Raw genomic sequence first — 12052 nt, forward strand, 5'->3', positions numbered from 1 at the left:
TTGCTTCCTTTGCTCCTATAAACAAACTCGCGAGACTAGCATATCTCAGAGGCACTCGCGCTGCGTATACGTGCTGCGTCATCCGCCGGAACGGCTTCCACGTATGACAGATAACGGAAGTGAGAGAAAAGTGTTTATTACGTTTGAAATATGGATATTTTTCTTACAAAAACGCATGGATTCATTACAGGAGGCCTTAATTCAACCCCCCGGAGCCGTGTGAGGCACGTTTATTATGGATGCGCGCGCTTTATTTGACGACTTGTGGACTGTTCAACTGCAACACCCGCTGACTAGGGCTTGGAATAGCCAGGACAATTTTTAATATAACTCCGACTGGATTCGTCTGAAAGAAGAAAGTCATATACACCTAGGATGCCTCGAGGGTGAGTAAAACACAGGCTAATTTTCATTTTTGGGTTAACTAACCCTTTAACTCCACTTTTTCTACAATGGTTAAATCATTAACTACACAAAATATACATTTTCCACGCACGTGCTCTGGTTGAGTCCAAACCAGCCCACGTGACGTCACGATCGATGATTCTACCGTAGTGGGCAGAAGAAGCCACGTCACAGCTCTCTTCATAGCAACAGTAGAGTATGACCTACATGTATTAGCCATCCCAAGGGCTAAATCAAGCATCTATTAAAATTAATAACCTTACCCGTCGTGTTCCCGATGGTAATATCTGCTTTTTTTTGCTGTGCTCGACAAAAAAAACAGTACTTTATTGAAGAAAACTGGGGCATATGGCCAATCCCCATTAATTTACAATTCAGTGTCCTGTTATAGTGGCAAAATAATTAAAACATCATTAATAAAAGCAAAAATTAGACGCTTAACACAGCAACGTGTTTCACAATATACACATTTATTGCATTTAAATTAGACTTACCATTGAGCACACATTTACATAGCTCTACAACTCTCAGAACAATTTTAACATGCACAGCTGTAACGATATCACACATGTATACATAAATATCACATAAAACATCACATTTCCCCAGAAGATGTGGATTCCAAAGCGAATTCCAGCTTGGGAAGAGTGTAACCAGCACTGGCAAGGGAGTAGCTTGCGCAGTCATCTCCATAACGGGCAATGTCACATCCCAACCAACAGCACAAACTACTACCTCAGCCAGTGCACAGCTAAATGGAATTCGGAGCTCGTAAAAATGCAGCGAATTCGCATCCGTGAAAAAAGAACTCCAAGAATTCTCGCTGAGCGTCCTAGACCGCGCGAAGACTCCGAACTGAATGGTCGTAGTACTCGTGAGCGGGCTACACTCCCTTCTGCTGCTCCGCTATTGGCTGGGAGCGCAGCCAATGGGGTGTCAGAGGGACACCGCCCACGACACACACACCCCCAAATTAGGCCACGCCTCCTGCAGTCTTCAGCCAATGGCGCTGAATTGAGTTCACACGAGCTCGTGTGATTTTGAATGAGTTGATTTCGCGTTACACTAGTGTTGCCAGGTCCGCGGGAATTGAGCTACTTTAACACCTTTGCCGCGGGTTGAAGCAACCCCAATAACGTGATATTTAGCCCCTGAAATTTGTATTTTACCTCCCGGAACGCGATTTCTAACGGGGGACCCTCCTCAAAGCGCCATTGGGCTAGTTTTGAATAGCAACTGGGCGGGTTTTGTTGTGAAAACCTGGCAACTCTGAGGCACTCACTCACTCACTCACTCACTGTAGAGACTAGGGATGGGCGATACCACTTATTTTGTTTTCGATACGATACCGATATTTTTCAAGGCAGTATCGTCGATATCGATTCGATACTTCTGAACTAAACTTTTAAATTATGAAATTTATTACATTATTAAATTACTAAGAGTACATGGGTAATGATAAGCACTTAACTTTATGTTTAAAACGCATTTTAACATCCAATATGCCTTAATTGTAACGTATTAGGTTATATTTTTGTCTACACATGGTTCAAATTTGTTTTTTGTTTACACATTATTCAAATCTATAAATACTACAGTTGAACTATGGTCATTGTAGTAAAACCATGGTTCATTCATAAGGGGCTGCCAGTGACAGGCTGTTACATGCATAAAATGCAACCTTTTTATTCTGACAGTGTATGATTTCTATTAACATTACAGAATAGAACATGATCAATATTATCTTTAAACGTTCAATTTAAATAACTGTAATTGCACAAACTATGTAGGCTACAATTTCAGTTTGTTTATTGTGAAATAACTCTGTCCTTCTGTCCTCTGATAAGCATTGTTCAGGGCTGCTGTTCCCAAAAGCTTTAATGCTTTCTTATGATGCTTTTGGGAAACACAGCCCTGTTTGAATGCACTGTCAGAAGTGAGTGAACGCTTTCTGTGATTAATTAGTTCTGTCTTGCAACATTTGCGTGTTCAGAAGAGCAGGAAAATAGTTCTATCCTACACCATTACTCGCTAACAAAGGTTATTCGTCCAATTCAATTCATATTGTACGCATTTTTTGTTTTGTTTTGTTAAATGAACAAAATCACTGGTAAATAAAACACACCTTAGTATCGATATTTTTGTTTGAGTATCGATACTTTCGATACTCGTATATATACGAGTATATATCGTATATATCGGAAGTATATATCGTCAGTATCGATATATCGATACTTAGGATCGATACGCCCATCCCTACTGTGCGTTCTTGGTTCTTGGATAAGGTGACCAGATTTCTGATATTAAAACCGGGGGCATTTCCTAGCTCAGTCAGTGGTCAAAATATCACTGAAATCTAACTTGTGATTATCTACGAATCAAAAGACGGGGATATAATTTTTTTCATTGTTGTGGGTTCCATGTATCAATAGCATAATTGATAATTACAGTGATGTTTGAGGATCAATCTTAATCACACTATGAAAAATAGTAAATAGTAACTATTGCAAATAGCAAACATATCGAAATAGAATTATAACAAAATTATGGCTTTACAAAAACACATTAAAAATAAAACAAATATAATAACATACGATAAATAAAACTATTTAACAAATATGTTATTTTCTATCTGTATTTTTCACAACTGTGAGTACAATAATTACAACACTTCATGTTTATGCTTTTGGAAATGGATCTTTTCTATCCCAAATCATGCTCATTTTGCATTTTAGACTTATTTTGACCACTAAGTATGTGCTTTCTGCTAATGTAATTGAGCAAGTGTAATTGATTAGTTTATGGTTTTTTTAGGCTATATTATTCATATCGGAGATGTGACGGCGGAAGTTTCAGGAATGGTTAATTATTGTGTGCAAAACATTCCCGTAACCTTATCATGCCTTGTTAGACAGTGCACACAAACAGTATTACTTTGTTTTAACGTATATTAGTATGTGACTACCTTGAAACCAATTTTGGTCTCTTTTGATAACTGATAATAGCGCTCTGCTCTCGCCCAAGCTAGTCATGTAGCGGCGCAACCAAGAAATAATCAGTATAGCTCGAAGCGCCCTCTACTGGTGAAGAATCACATTTATACGATTGTCAGCAGGCTAAATTGGTCGGGCTTTAGCAGTGTATTTGTGGGCTGTTTTGAAGGTGCTGTAAAATAGGGACATTTCCGGGGACAGGGCACCAAAAACCGTGACTGTCCCCAGAAACGGGGACGTCTGGTCACCCTATTCTTAGATATTGCGTCAAGTTGCAAATTACGTGTTTTATACAAGCTTATTTTTGATGATAAAATCAAAACTCAATACAAATACTACATAAAACGGATAGTTTTCGTCCTGGATGCTGATTGGTCAATACAGCGTTCCTTGGCGAAATGTGTCCAAAAACATGAAAACACTGGCGTAGCAGTAGAATTTAACTGAAGCCAACGAGACAGTTGAAAAGAATGAGAATCCAGCTGTATTTTGCTGTAAAACAAATCCAAGTGAATTATTTGGATAATGGGTCATGCTATTGATCCATTATTCAGAATTAAGATTACACACACATATGATTACACATATGTGTGTGTGTGTGTATATATATATATATATACACACACAATAACATTGTCACCTTGTCAGGTTGCAGTTATCCTGCGATAATTATTGCCTGACTGTATATTAAAACTTATTTATTTAATGCATCATGTACATTCAAAAGAGGCTGAAATGTTTTTCATAAAAAGTCATTTTTGAATCTACATGAACTACTCATGAATAACCAGATGAGCGATACATTTGATGTTCATAGAACTGTACCATTTATTGTTGTACACACACTGGGTTTGACCCTTCTCAATGCGACTAAAGATGACATGGAATGTTACAGTAAGATCTTGCATAAAACCCATTGCTGTTGAGAAAATTTCACAAAAAAAGACCACCCTTCATGTATTTATTATGATTTTTCGTTCTTTCTTTTTAAATTATTCTTGGATTTGATTTTCAATCCAAATGCGTAATTCTTAATTACATCTTTAACACTATCACCAAACACTGTACATTAACTCCAAAGGGGGGGAAAACCAAAAACCCATAAAAACAACAAACACTGCAAATTTAACGTAGCAGTTAATACATCGTTAAAGTCGGCCAATCAGAGTCTACCGTCAGCTCGTATTAGAAGAAGCTTTGAACGATGGGATTTGGAGCTGTCAATCAACAGTTACCATGACGATGGGGGTGAATCGTCCTCGCGCGTGGCGTATGAAACAGTCACATTCATGTTTGCGGTGGAATAAAAACGTTCAGTCACGATTCGCCGTTCTGCACTTTGGAGACGGGCGGTTGCATGAAGTCTTTGAAGGGCCCCAGGGCGTCTTTGAGGGCGGAGCTTACTTCAGGAGACGAGCAGGTGATGCACTCCACCAGCGTCGGATACAGCGCGATCACCTGAGCCCACACGTTCCCGTCCACTGACACCCGGACAGGAAGAGGAAGAAGAGAGAAATGAGCAAAAACAAGGATGCAAAACCTGGAACCTGCCTATGAGGCTTCAAAGTGCTGTCTAGGTAGGCAATAGAATATTTAGCCGTTCCAGCAATACATTTTCACATTTAGGAGTTTGTCATGGCTGCTTTCAAATCATCAAAATGTTGAAGGACAAACCCGTCTCACCGTTCTCTGGTTGAGTCTTTTTCAAGGAATCCATGAGAGTGCTGATGGCTTTTAACACAAAGATGATCTCAGTCACTTGTTGCCTTGAAGATAAAAAAAGAAATGGTGAGAAACACTTAGAATCAAGTTCTGTGCAGTTTAGTTAGTAAAGTCCACTTAGAAACAGACAGAAAATACAGTGAAAGCGAATTCAGTGAATATGTCCAGCTCATATTTAAAAAAAATAAGAAACTATATTTTGCAAAAAAAATAAATAAATATTGAAGCTTATCTTTAGATCTTTATTGATACTGAAATTAATATATCTATATAATTTTTGCAAGAAGTCTGTAAAGCAACCAGCAACAGAGTGAAAGTGAATTTGGTGAATATGTCCAGCTCATATCCACTCCCCCCCCCCAAAACAAAATTATATTTAGAATAAAAAAGTCTATCTTTAGAAATATTAATTATTAATTTAATTATACACTTAAAAAACATGACACTTAAACACATTTCCTCCTCAAATTATTGCAAAAATGTATATACATTTTTAAATTAATATCTTTCTTTATTCAGTTCAATTCCAATTCACATTTATTTTTTAAAGTGCTTTTCACAATACAGTTTATTTCTAAGCAGCTTTAGAGAAAATGCATGTTTTAATCATACAATGTCATTTGGCCCTAAACAGGGAATCTTGCATTAAATTACAAAACTTCCTTAATGCAAAGTGTAAATATTACTGAAAAAGGTAGAAAAAAAAAAAAAAAAAAAAAAAAAAGAAGTACTTTATGCAAAAATAATTTCGAATTTTATTTCATTTTCGGGGAGCTGAAAAATATGAGTCTGTTGAGGTTAGCAGACCTGGGCAGCGGGCAGCGTCCACCGAGTCTCTCGTCCTCCACGTATCGTCGGAGCACGTCCTGCGCCCTCTGCAGCAGCACTGACAGCGCCATACGAGAGATGTAGCCCTCCTGCGGCGTCGACACCTTATTACTGAAGGAGAACTGCAGGAGCGTCTCAAAGCACACCTTTGAGAACTCCTCCCGCATACGCATGTCCATTTCAGCCTCTGCACGGGACGAGAGGGAACCGTTAGTGTCTTCATACTACAGTACCAGAGGTATTCTCTATTTAATGCCGTTAATCTCGTTCTGTTCCTCACTGGAAGCTTCCATGTGACTTCAGAAGTAATGGAGTATATATCGCACAAGTCTAATGGATCACTTTAATGATACTTTTATGCAAGAACATTTGTGACCCAGGACCACAAAACCAGTCATAAGGGTCAATTTTTTGAAATTGAGATTTATACATCATCTGAAAGCTGAATTAATAAGCTTTCCATTGATGTAAGGTTTGTTAGGATAGGACAATATTTGGTCGAAATCAAAATATTGAGAAAATCACCTTACTAATCAAAAATTAAGTTTTGATATATTTACAGTAGGAAATTTACAAAATATCTTCATGGAACATGATCTTTACTTAAATACCCATGCTACTTATGACTGCTTTTGTGCTCCAGGGTCACATTTGGTCTAAAATCATCTTTTGAGTGTGTACATGACAAAATCTTCATTTTTATGAGTCGACTATTGCTTTAGGAACAGTTTTCACATTGTGAATCAGATGAAAATGGTTGTTTTTTCCTTTTGTTTTCACTCCATACCTGTGAACGATGATGACTGGGAGTGAATCGATCCTTTATTGAGCATGCTCATGATACGACCTACGAACTCTTTGGGTATGAAATTGGCAAATGGTAAAATTTCTGTGCTGATCAACTGCACCACCTAAAGGGGAAAAAACAATATATATATTTAAAATATATTTTATATATTCAATATAAATATAATATATTAAATATAGTAAAATAAAATATACACATATTATTAATATAATATAAATAATATATTATTATTATTATACATAAATAGTTACAGTAGTAGTTTATTGTATAAATATATATTAAATATATTTAATATAATAAATTATGTATACAATATAGTTAAATAAAATGTTTTCATTTTCTAAAAATATCTATTTATATTTTTTAATTGTTTTATGTGTGTATATATACACATACACACATTTTTGATTTATCATTATCAAAATGTCTCATCATAAAATCTCCAAATATCAGTCTCTCAGATATATTGGCCTGCCACTAATAGATATTAGTCATCATAATAATAATAAATCTAGCTTAAATAGAGTTTATTAAAAGAATCCTTTTGGAATTCCAACTCTGGAACTATATGTTCATTTCAAATTTGGCTGTGTGGATCTACTGTCAGATGAAATGACCTCGACATCTACAGCTTCATTCCTCTGGAACTCTTGTATGGACAGATTATCTGGAGGTGTGCTGTGGGATACCAGAGGAAAATGAGTAAGAATGGATCTGAAATCACTGATTTCTTTTAATATATCATGATAGGTTGGACACCTTTTGGTAAACAGGAAGTCTTCAAAGGTGTTCGCCAGCTCTGGCCACATTGTGTCAAATTTGCCTGAGGATGTTTGTTGCCGGGCAACAGGGAGTCCAATGGAAAGCACTTTGAGCAGAGAGGAGACGGCCAGATTCCAGGTGCTCTCAGCAGGACAGGCGTACTTCAGACCCAGAGGAATCCTCAGAGTCTAAATACAGAGAAACAGAGAGGATTGATTCTGCTCAGTGCGCACTAGGGGTTGAAAGACTTCTGATTTTTTTAAAGTCGAATTTTATGTGATGAAAGTCGAATCGAAGTCGACTAGTCGCCATTAATGAACAAATAAGTCTGGAGCTGAGACTTGAACACCTTGTGCACAGCTATGGCATATGACACAGCACTGCCCACATGACTATTGCTCCTATAACAGCTCATTTTTATCAGGTGCAGCCCCTAGTGCGCACAGATCAGCCTGTTGCTTCGACTGAAAGGTGTCTAAGATGCCCGGAAATGCTGTTGAGAACAATGTGCATGTCTAACAAAACTACTAATTCACAACCAGTGCTGGGTAGATAACTTAAAATTTGTGGTCTGTTACTGATTACAAATTACATGACAAAAATTGTAGTCAGGGTTGCCAGGTTTTCACAACAAAACCCGCCCAATTGCTACTCAAAACTAGCCCAATCGTGTTTCGAGGGGGGTTCCCTGGTAAAAATCGCATTCCGGAAAACCGCGGACTTGGCAACACTGATTGTAGTTAGTAACACGATCTGGATTACACATATTAGGTAATGTAGTCTGACTACTTTTTGATTACTTTTTACCTAATTCGTTTATCATATAGACGTGAATATGATTACTGTTCCATATCGATAAAAAAAAGAAAAGAAAGAAAGACAATACATTTCATTTTTTGTTATCAATATCATGAAATGCATTAAACATTACAGTACAGCAGGGTTTCTCAAACTGTGGTTCATGAAAAAAAAAACTAGGGTTTTCATGAAAAGCTAAAAATGAATGTAATCATAAAACCTTGGGAATCCCTAAATTACATTAAAAAACATGGATAAGCATGAAAACATCGCATTACATGGTCAAAGTCTTCCAGGTTTAATATATTTTGGTCCAGACCTCCAGTATTAATAGTGAACGTCACTGGATATGATGAAGACATAGTATTTCAAAGTGCATCGGAAGCATATAGTAACCAACTTGCATAATTATTAGTCTCATGTATATATAAGTGGTAGGTTGAAAAAAAAAAAAAAAAAAGAACTGGGGTGAATGAATCAATTATGAATGATTTACTGCCTTTGCGTGAATGATATGTATTCATGTTATCCATAAAAAATTTTTTTAAGCATTTTAAGTACTTAATTTTTGGAATCTGATTACGTAATCCAGATTACATGTAATCAGTTACTACCCAGCACTGTTCACAACATACCAAAAATCAGTTATGTTTGTTGAGGTCAGTTTTATATACATTTAAAACTGATGATTTCCGTTTTGTACCTTGATGATGTTTTGTAGGACTTTCTCGTTGATAACGGCTTTGTGACAGGCCGTTTTATGATATACATCAACCACCACCTCCAAAGATCGCTCCGCAAACGGCACGTAGTTTAAGGCCACCCACTCCGCCTGGACACAGGCAGAAAAGAAAAACAAAATAAAGACAGTGAATATAAAAAATAATGTATTATTAAACGAAGAAATGTCTCCTCCTCAGCCGCAAAGACAAATGCCAGAGTATCAGAGAAGGACTGTGAATAATCAACACACAAACTAAATCTCCGCGGCCGGTCTCCACATTGGCTCTTAGTTCACACATTTTTATCACATTATCCCTACTATCTGTAAAATGAGCTACAGGACTGGACTTAAATGCAGCAGATGCCTGGAAAAACAGTCCCTACAGATTTCCACTTCAACACTAGTAACATTTGTGTCAAATTTCAATAACTAGTTCCACGTTACTCTGACACGGACCATAATATTAGATGAAAAGCAACAAATACAGGCCAAGCACAAGACTGATACACACAAGGGTAGATTTGTTTATATCAGCCCTGATGCTAATTTGAGCAAAAGTAGTTCAAAGGCTTTAGATTCAGCATCATTTAAAGGTAAAGTGGCACCAAAGGCAATTGTAAAAATGTTGGTGAGATAAAAAAAAAAAATGTACTTTTAAAAATAAAAAATATATATATGTTGTACACTAAATTGTTTCATTACATTTTTTGGATGATATATGCATTTTGAATAGCTGTCACCAAACCACAAAAAGTCATGTCATACTACTTTTTACACATTACATTGGAAATGGAAGGATTAGGTCAAGCACATTGCATTGTGGGAAACTTTTTTCATGTAGTTTTTTTTACTGTACATTTTGATAAATGTAGTAGGTTGCTGAAATATGCTATGTATACAGAAAATTGGTGTACTATGCACAGTATACATACTACATACTGTAAGTAAGAGTAGTATGGTAGTATGCTATTCAAAAACAAATGTTTATTGACCATACAATTCAAAAGTTAAAATGTATACAAAAAAAATAACTGTTGGTGGCGTTAGAGAGTTTGAAAAACTGGCATGAAAGAAGTTGAGACTCTACACTATGAGTGTGTCAAATTTTAAAACTTTTCACCACACGGTTCTAAGAAACGCCATAAAATAACTATTAATTTGTTGAAGTTTATTTTGGCAGTTGTTAGAATTAATGAACAAATGTGGCTGATGGAAATGAATGGGAAAAAACAAAACAAATGTTATAACAGTATGAAGAGCGAAGTTTGTCTAATAGAGCAGTTAAATGGAGCTGAAATTAGCCGAAGGGAAAACCGAAGAGAAAACGAGGCAGAAAGCAAACGAGAGACAGAGATATAGAGGAAGACAGCGGGAGGGAGGAAAAACTCACCGGTGCAAACAGTTGGATCTAAAGTGGATCCGTATGAAGTACAAAAACAGAACAAGAGAAGAGCAGACAAATGTTTACTACTACTGCTGATCACAACCGCACAACACACTAGTGAAACTAAACGATGACAACAACAAAGACGAACAAACGTTTGGTTTGAAAGTCATGTTTAAACATACTTTGCACCTAACCTAAAGGATGGGTTAATATTTCAATATCTCACATTTCTACCAGTTTATAATTATAACTTGTAAACTGATCCACATCTTTATCCAAACTCCAATTTGACACAAACTTGATCCAAACTTTAAATAAATGATCAAATTTGAAAAGTAACGACATGGTCCAAAGTACTCAAACGTGACTAAAAGAGGCACAATGCAACTGAAAGAACATAAAAACACCATGCGAAGAAAACTAAATCAAATATTTTTTAAACAAAGCCACTGAAACTATCTATTGTCCCAAAATATATATTAAATGGTCTTAGAACCACATAAAAAATTGAGGAAAAAAAGGCAACTGTAAACACAGCAAAAGAGCACAGACTTCAAAAAAGCAGATAGACCATCACATTTGGAAACAGACACAGAAATGAATGTTTTATGATGATGATGATGATGATGATGATGATGATAAGTGTATGTATGGTGAGTCATAAAACAACAATGATCAAGAAAAACAGAGCAAAAGCAAATCCACCATCTTGAAAACAGATGAAAAAGTGAAGACCATGTGAGGTGGAAACAGGACAGAGACTCACCTGGTTGTATTTGGCATTGGCCACATGTTTGGTCTCCATCTTTCCATACTGAGGAGGTTTACAGGAGAACTCCACGAACAGCAGAAGCTGCTCAAAGATGGCGGGATACATCACCTGGAGATTCTCCGAACCCACACAAATTGCCTAGAACAATGACATCTCTCAATCTCATTCAAACATCCAAAAAGATGAAGAGTCTACAAAGAATCTCAATCACAATCAACTGATCTAGTTAATATAACAGATGTGTAATCAATCAAAACAATCCATGATTTTCAAGGTTGTTTTGGTGTAGACAAGTCCACTTGTCATCAGAAATTGGTTTGTTTGATTGGTTGGTGGAAAAACTAAGAATGGGACTGAATGGATGATTAGTGCTTGTGTGGTACTTGCATTAATAATGCAAATATTCCGGCCCACGGGCAAACCACACAACAGAATCATCCAAGTGTGAAAACAACCACAAATACTGCAATCAAAAACAAACTCTTGACGGTCCACTTAAAAACATAACACTTCATTAAAGGGTTAGTTCACCCAAAAAATAAAATTAGTCCATGTTTTACTCACCCTCAAGGCATCCTAGGTGTATATGACTTTCTTCTTTCAGATGCTACACCTACGTCCTACATCATCCACCGGAAAGGCAGTCTCTCGTGAACGCGCATACGACGGTTAGCGGAAGTTACACAAAACTGTTTATATCGTTTTAAATATGGATATTTCGCTGCTATCGATCGATACAGGAGGCCTTTATTAACCCCCCCGGAGCCGTGTGATGCGCATTTTAATATGGATGGATGCGCTTTATTTGACTACTTTTGGACTGTTGAACAAAAACACCCACCCATGCCATTAT

At 36.7% G+C, this 12052-nt stretch overlaps 1 protein-coding gene across 7 annotated transcripts in view; it reads right to left on the reverse strand.

Annotated features, from left to right (window-relative positions):
• Positions 1-4201: 4201 nt before the first annotated feature.
• The window catches only part of mon2 (MON2 homolog, regulator of endosome-to-Golgi trafficking), a 52556-nt gene continuing 44705 nt past the window's right edge, over positions 4202-12052 (reverse strand). For 4 of the 7 annotated variants that reach the window (XM_016467303.1, XM_016467302.1, XM_016467299.1 and 1 more), the window contains 9 exons: positions 11194-11337; positions 10431-10448; positions 9020-9148; positions 7516-7706; positions 7374-7434; positions 6736-6859; positions 5928-6135; positions 5082-5164; positions 4202-4879 (listed from right to left, as the gene is read on the reverse strand). In XM_016467303.1, the coding sequence (XP_016322789.1) occupies positions 4716-4879; positions 5082-5164; positions 5928-6135; positions 6736-6859; positions 7374-7434; positions 7516-7706; positions 9020-9148; positions 10431-10448; positions 11194-11337 (1122 nt within the window). In that variant the 3' untranslated portion in view covers positions 4202-4715. The remainder of the gene's footprint in view (positions 4880-5081; positions 5165-5927; positions 6136-6735; positions 6860-7373; positions 7435-7515; positions 7707-9019; positions 9149-10430; positions 10449-11193; positions 11338-12052) is intronic. The other 3 variants (XM_016467304.1, XM_016467301.1, XM_016467300.1) reach the window with 1 other exon arrangement.

Source organism: Sinocyclocheilus anshuiensis, unplaced genomic scaffold (genome assembly GCF_001515605.1).
Source record: "Sinocyclocheilus anshuiensis isolate Anshui unplaced genomic scaffold, SAMN03320099.WGS_v1.1 scaffold688, whole genome shotgun sequence".
Taxonomy (NCBI): domain Eukaryota; kingdom Metazoa; phylum Chordata; class Actinopteri; order Cypriniformes; family Cyprinidae; genus Sinocyclocheilus; species Sinocyclocheilus anshuiensis.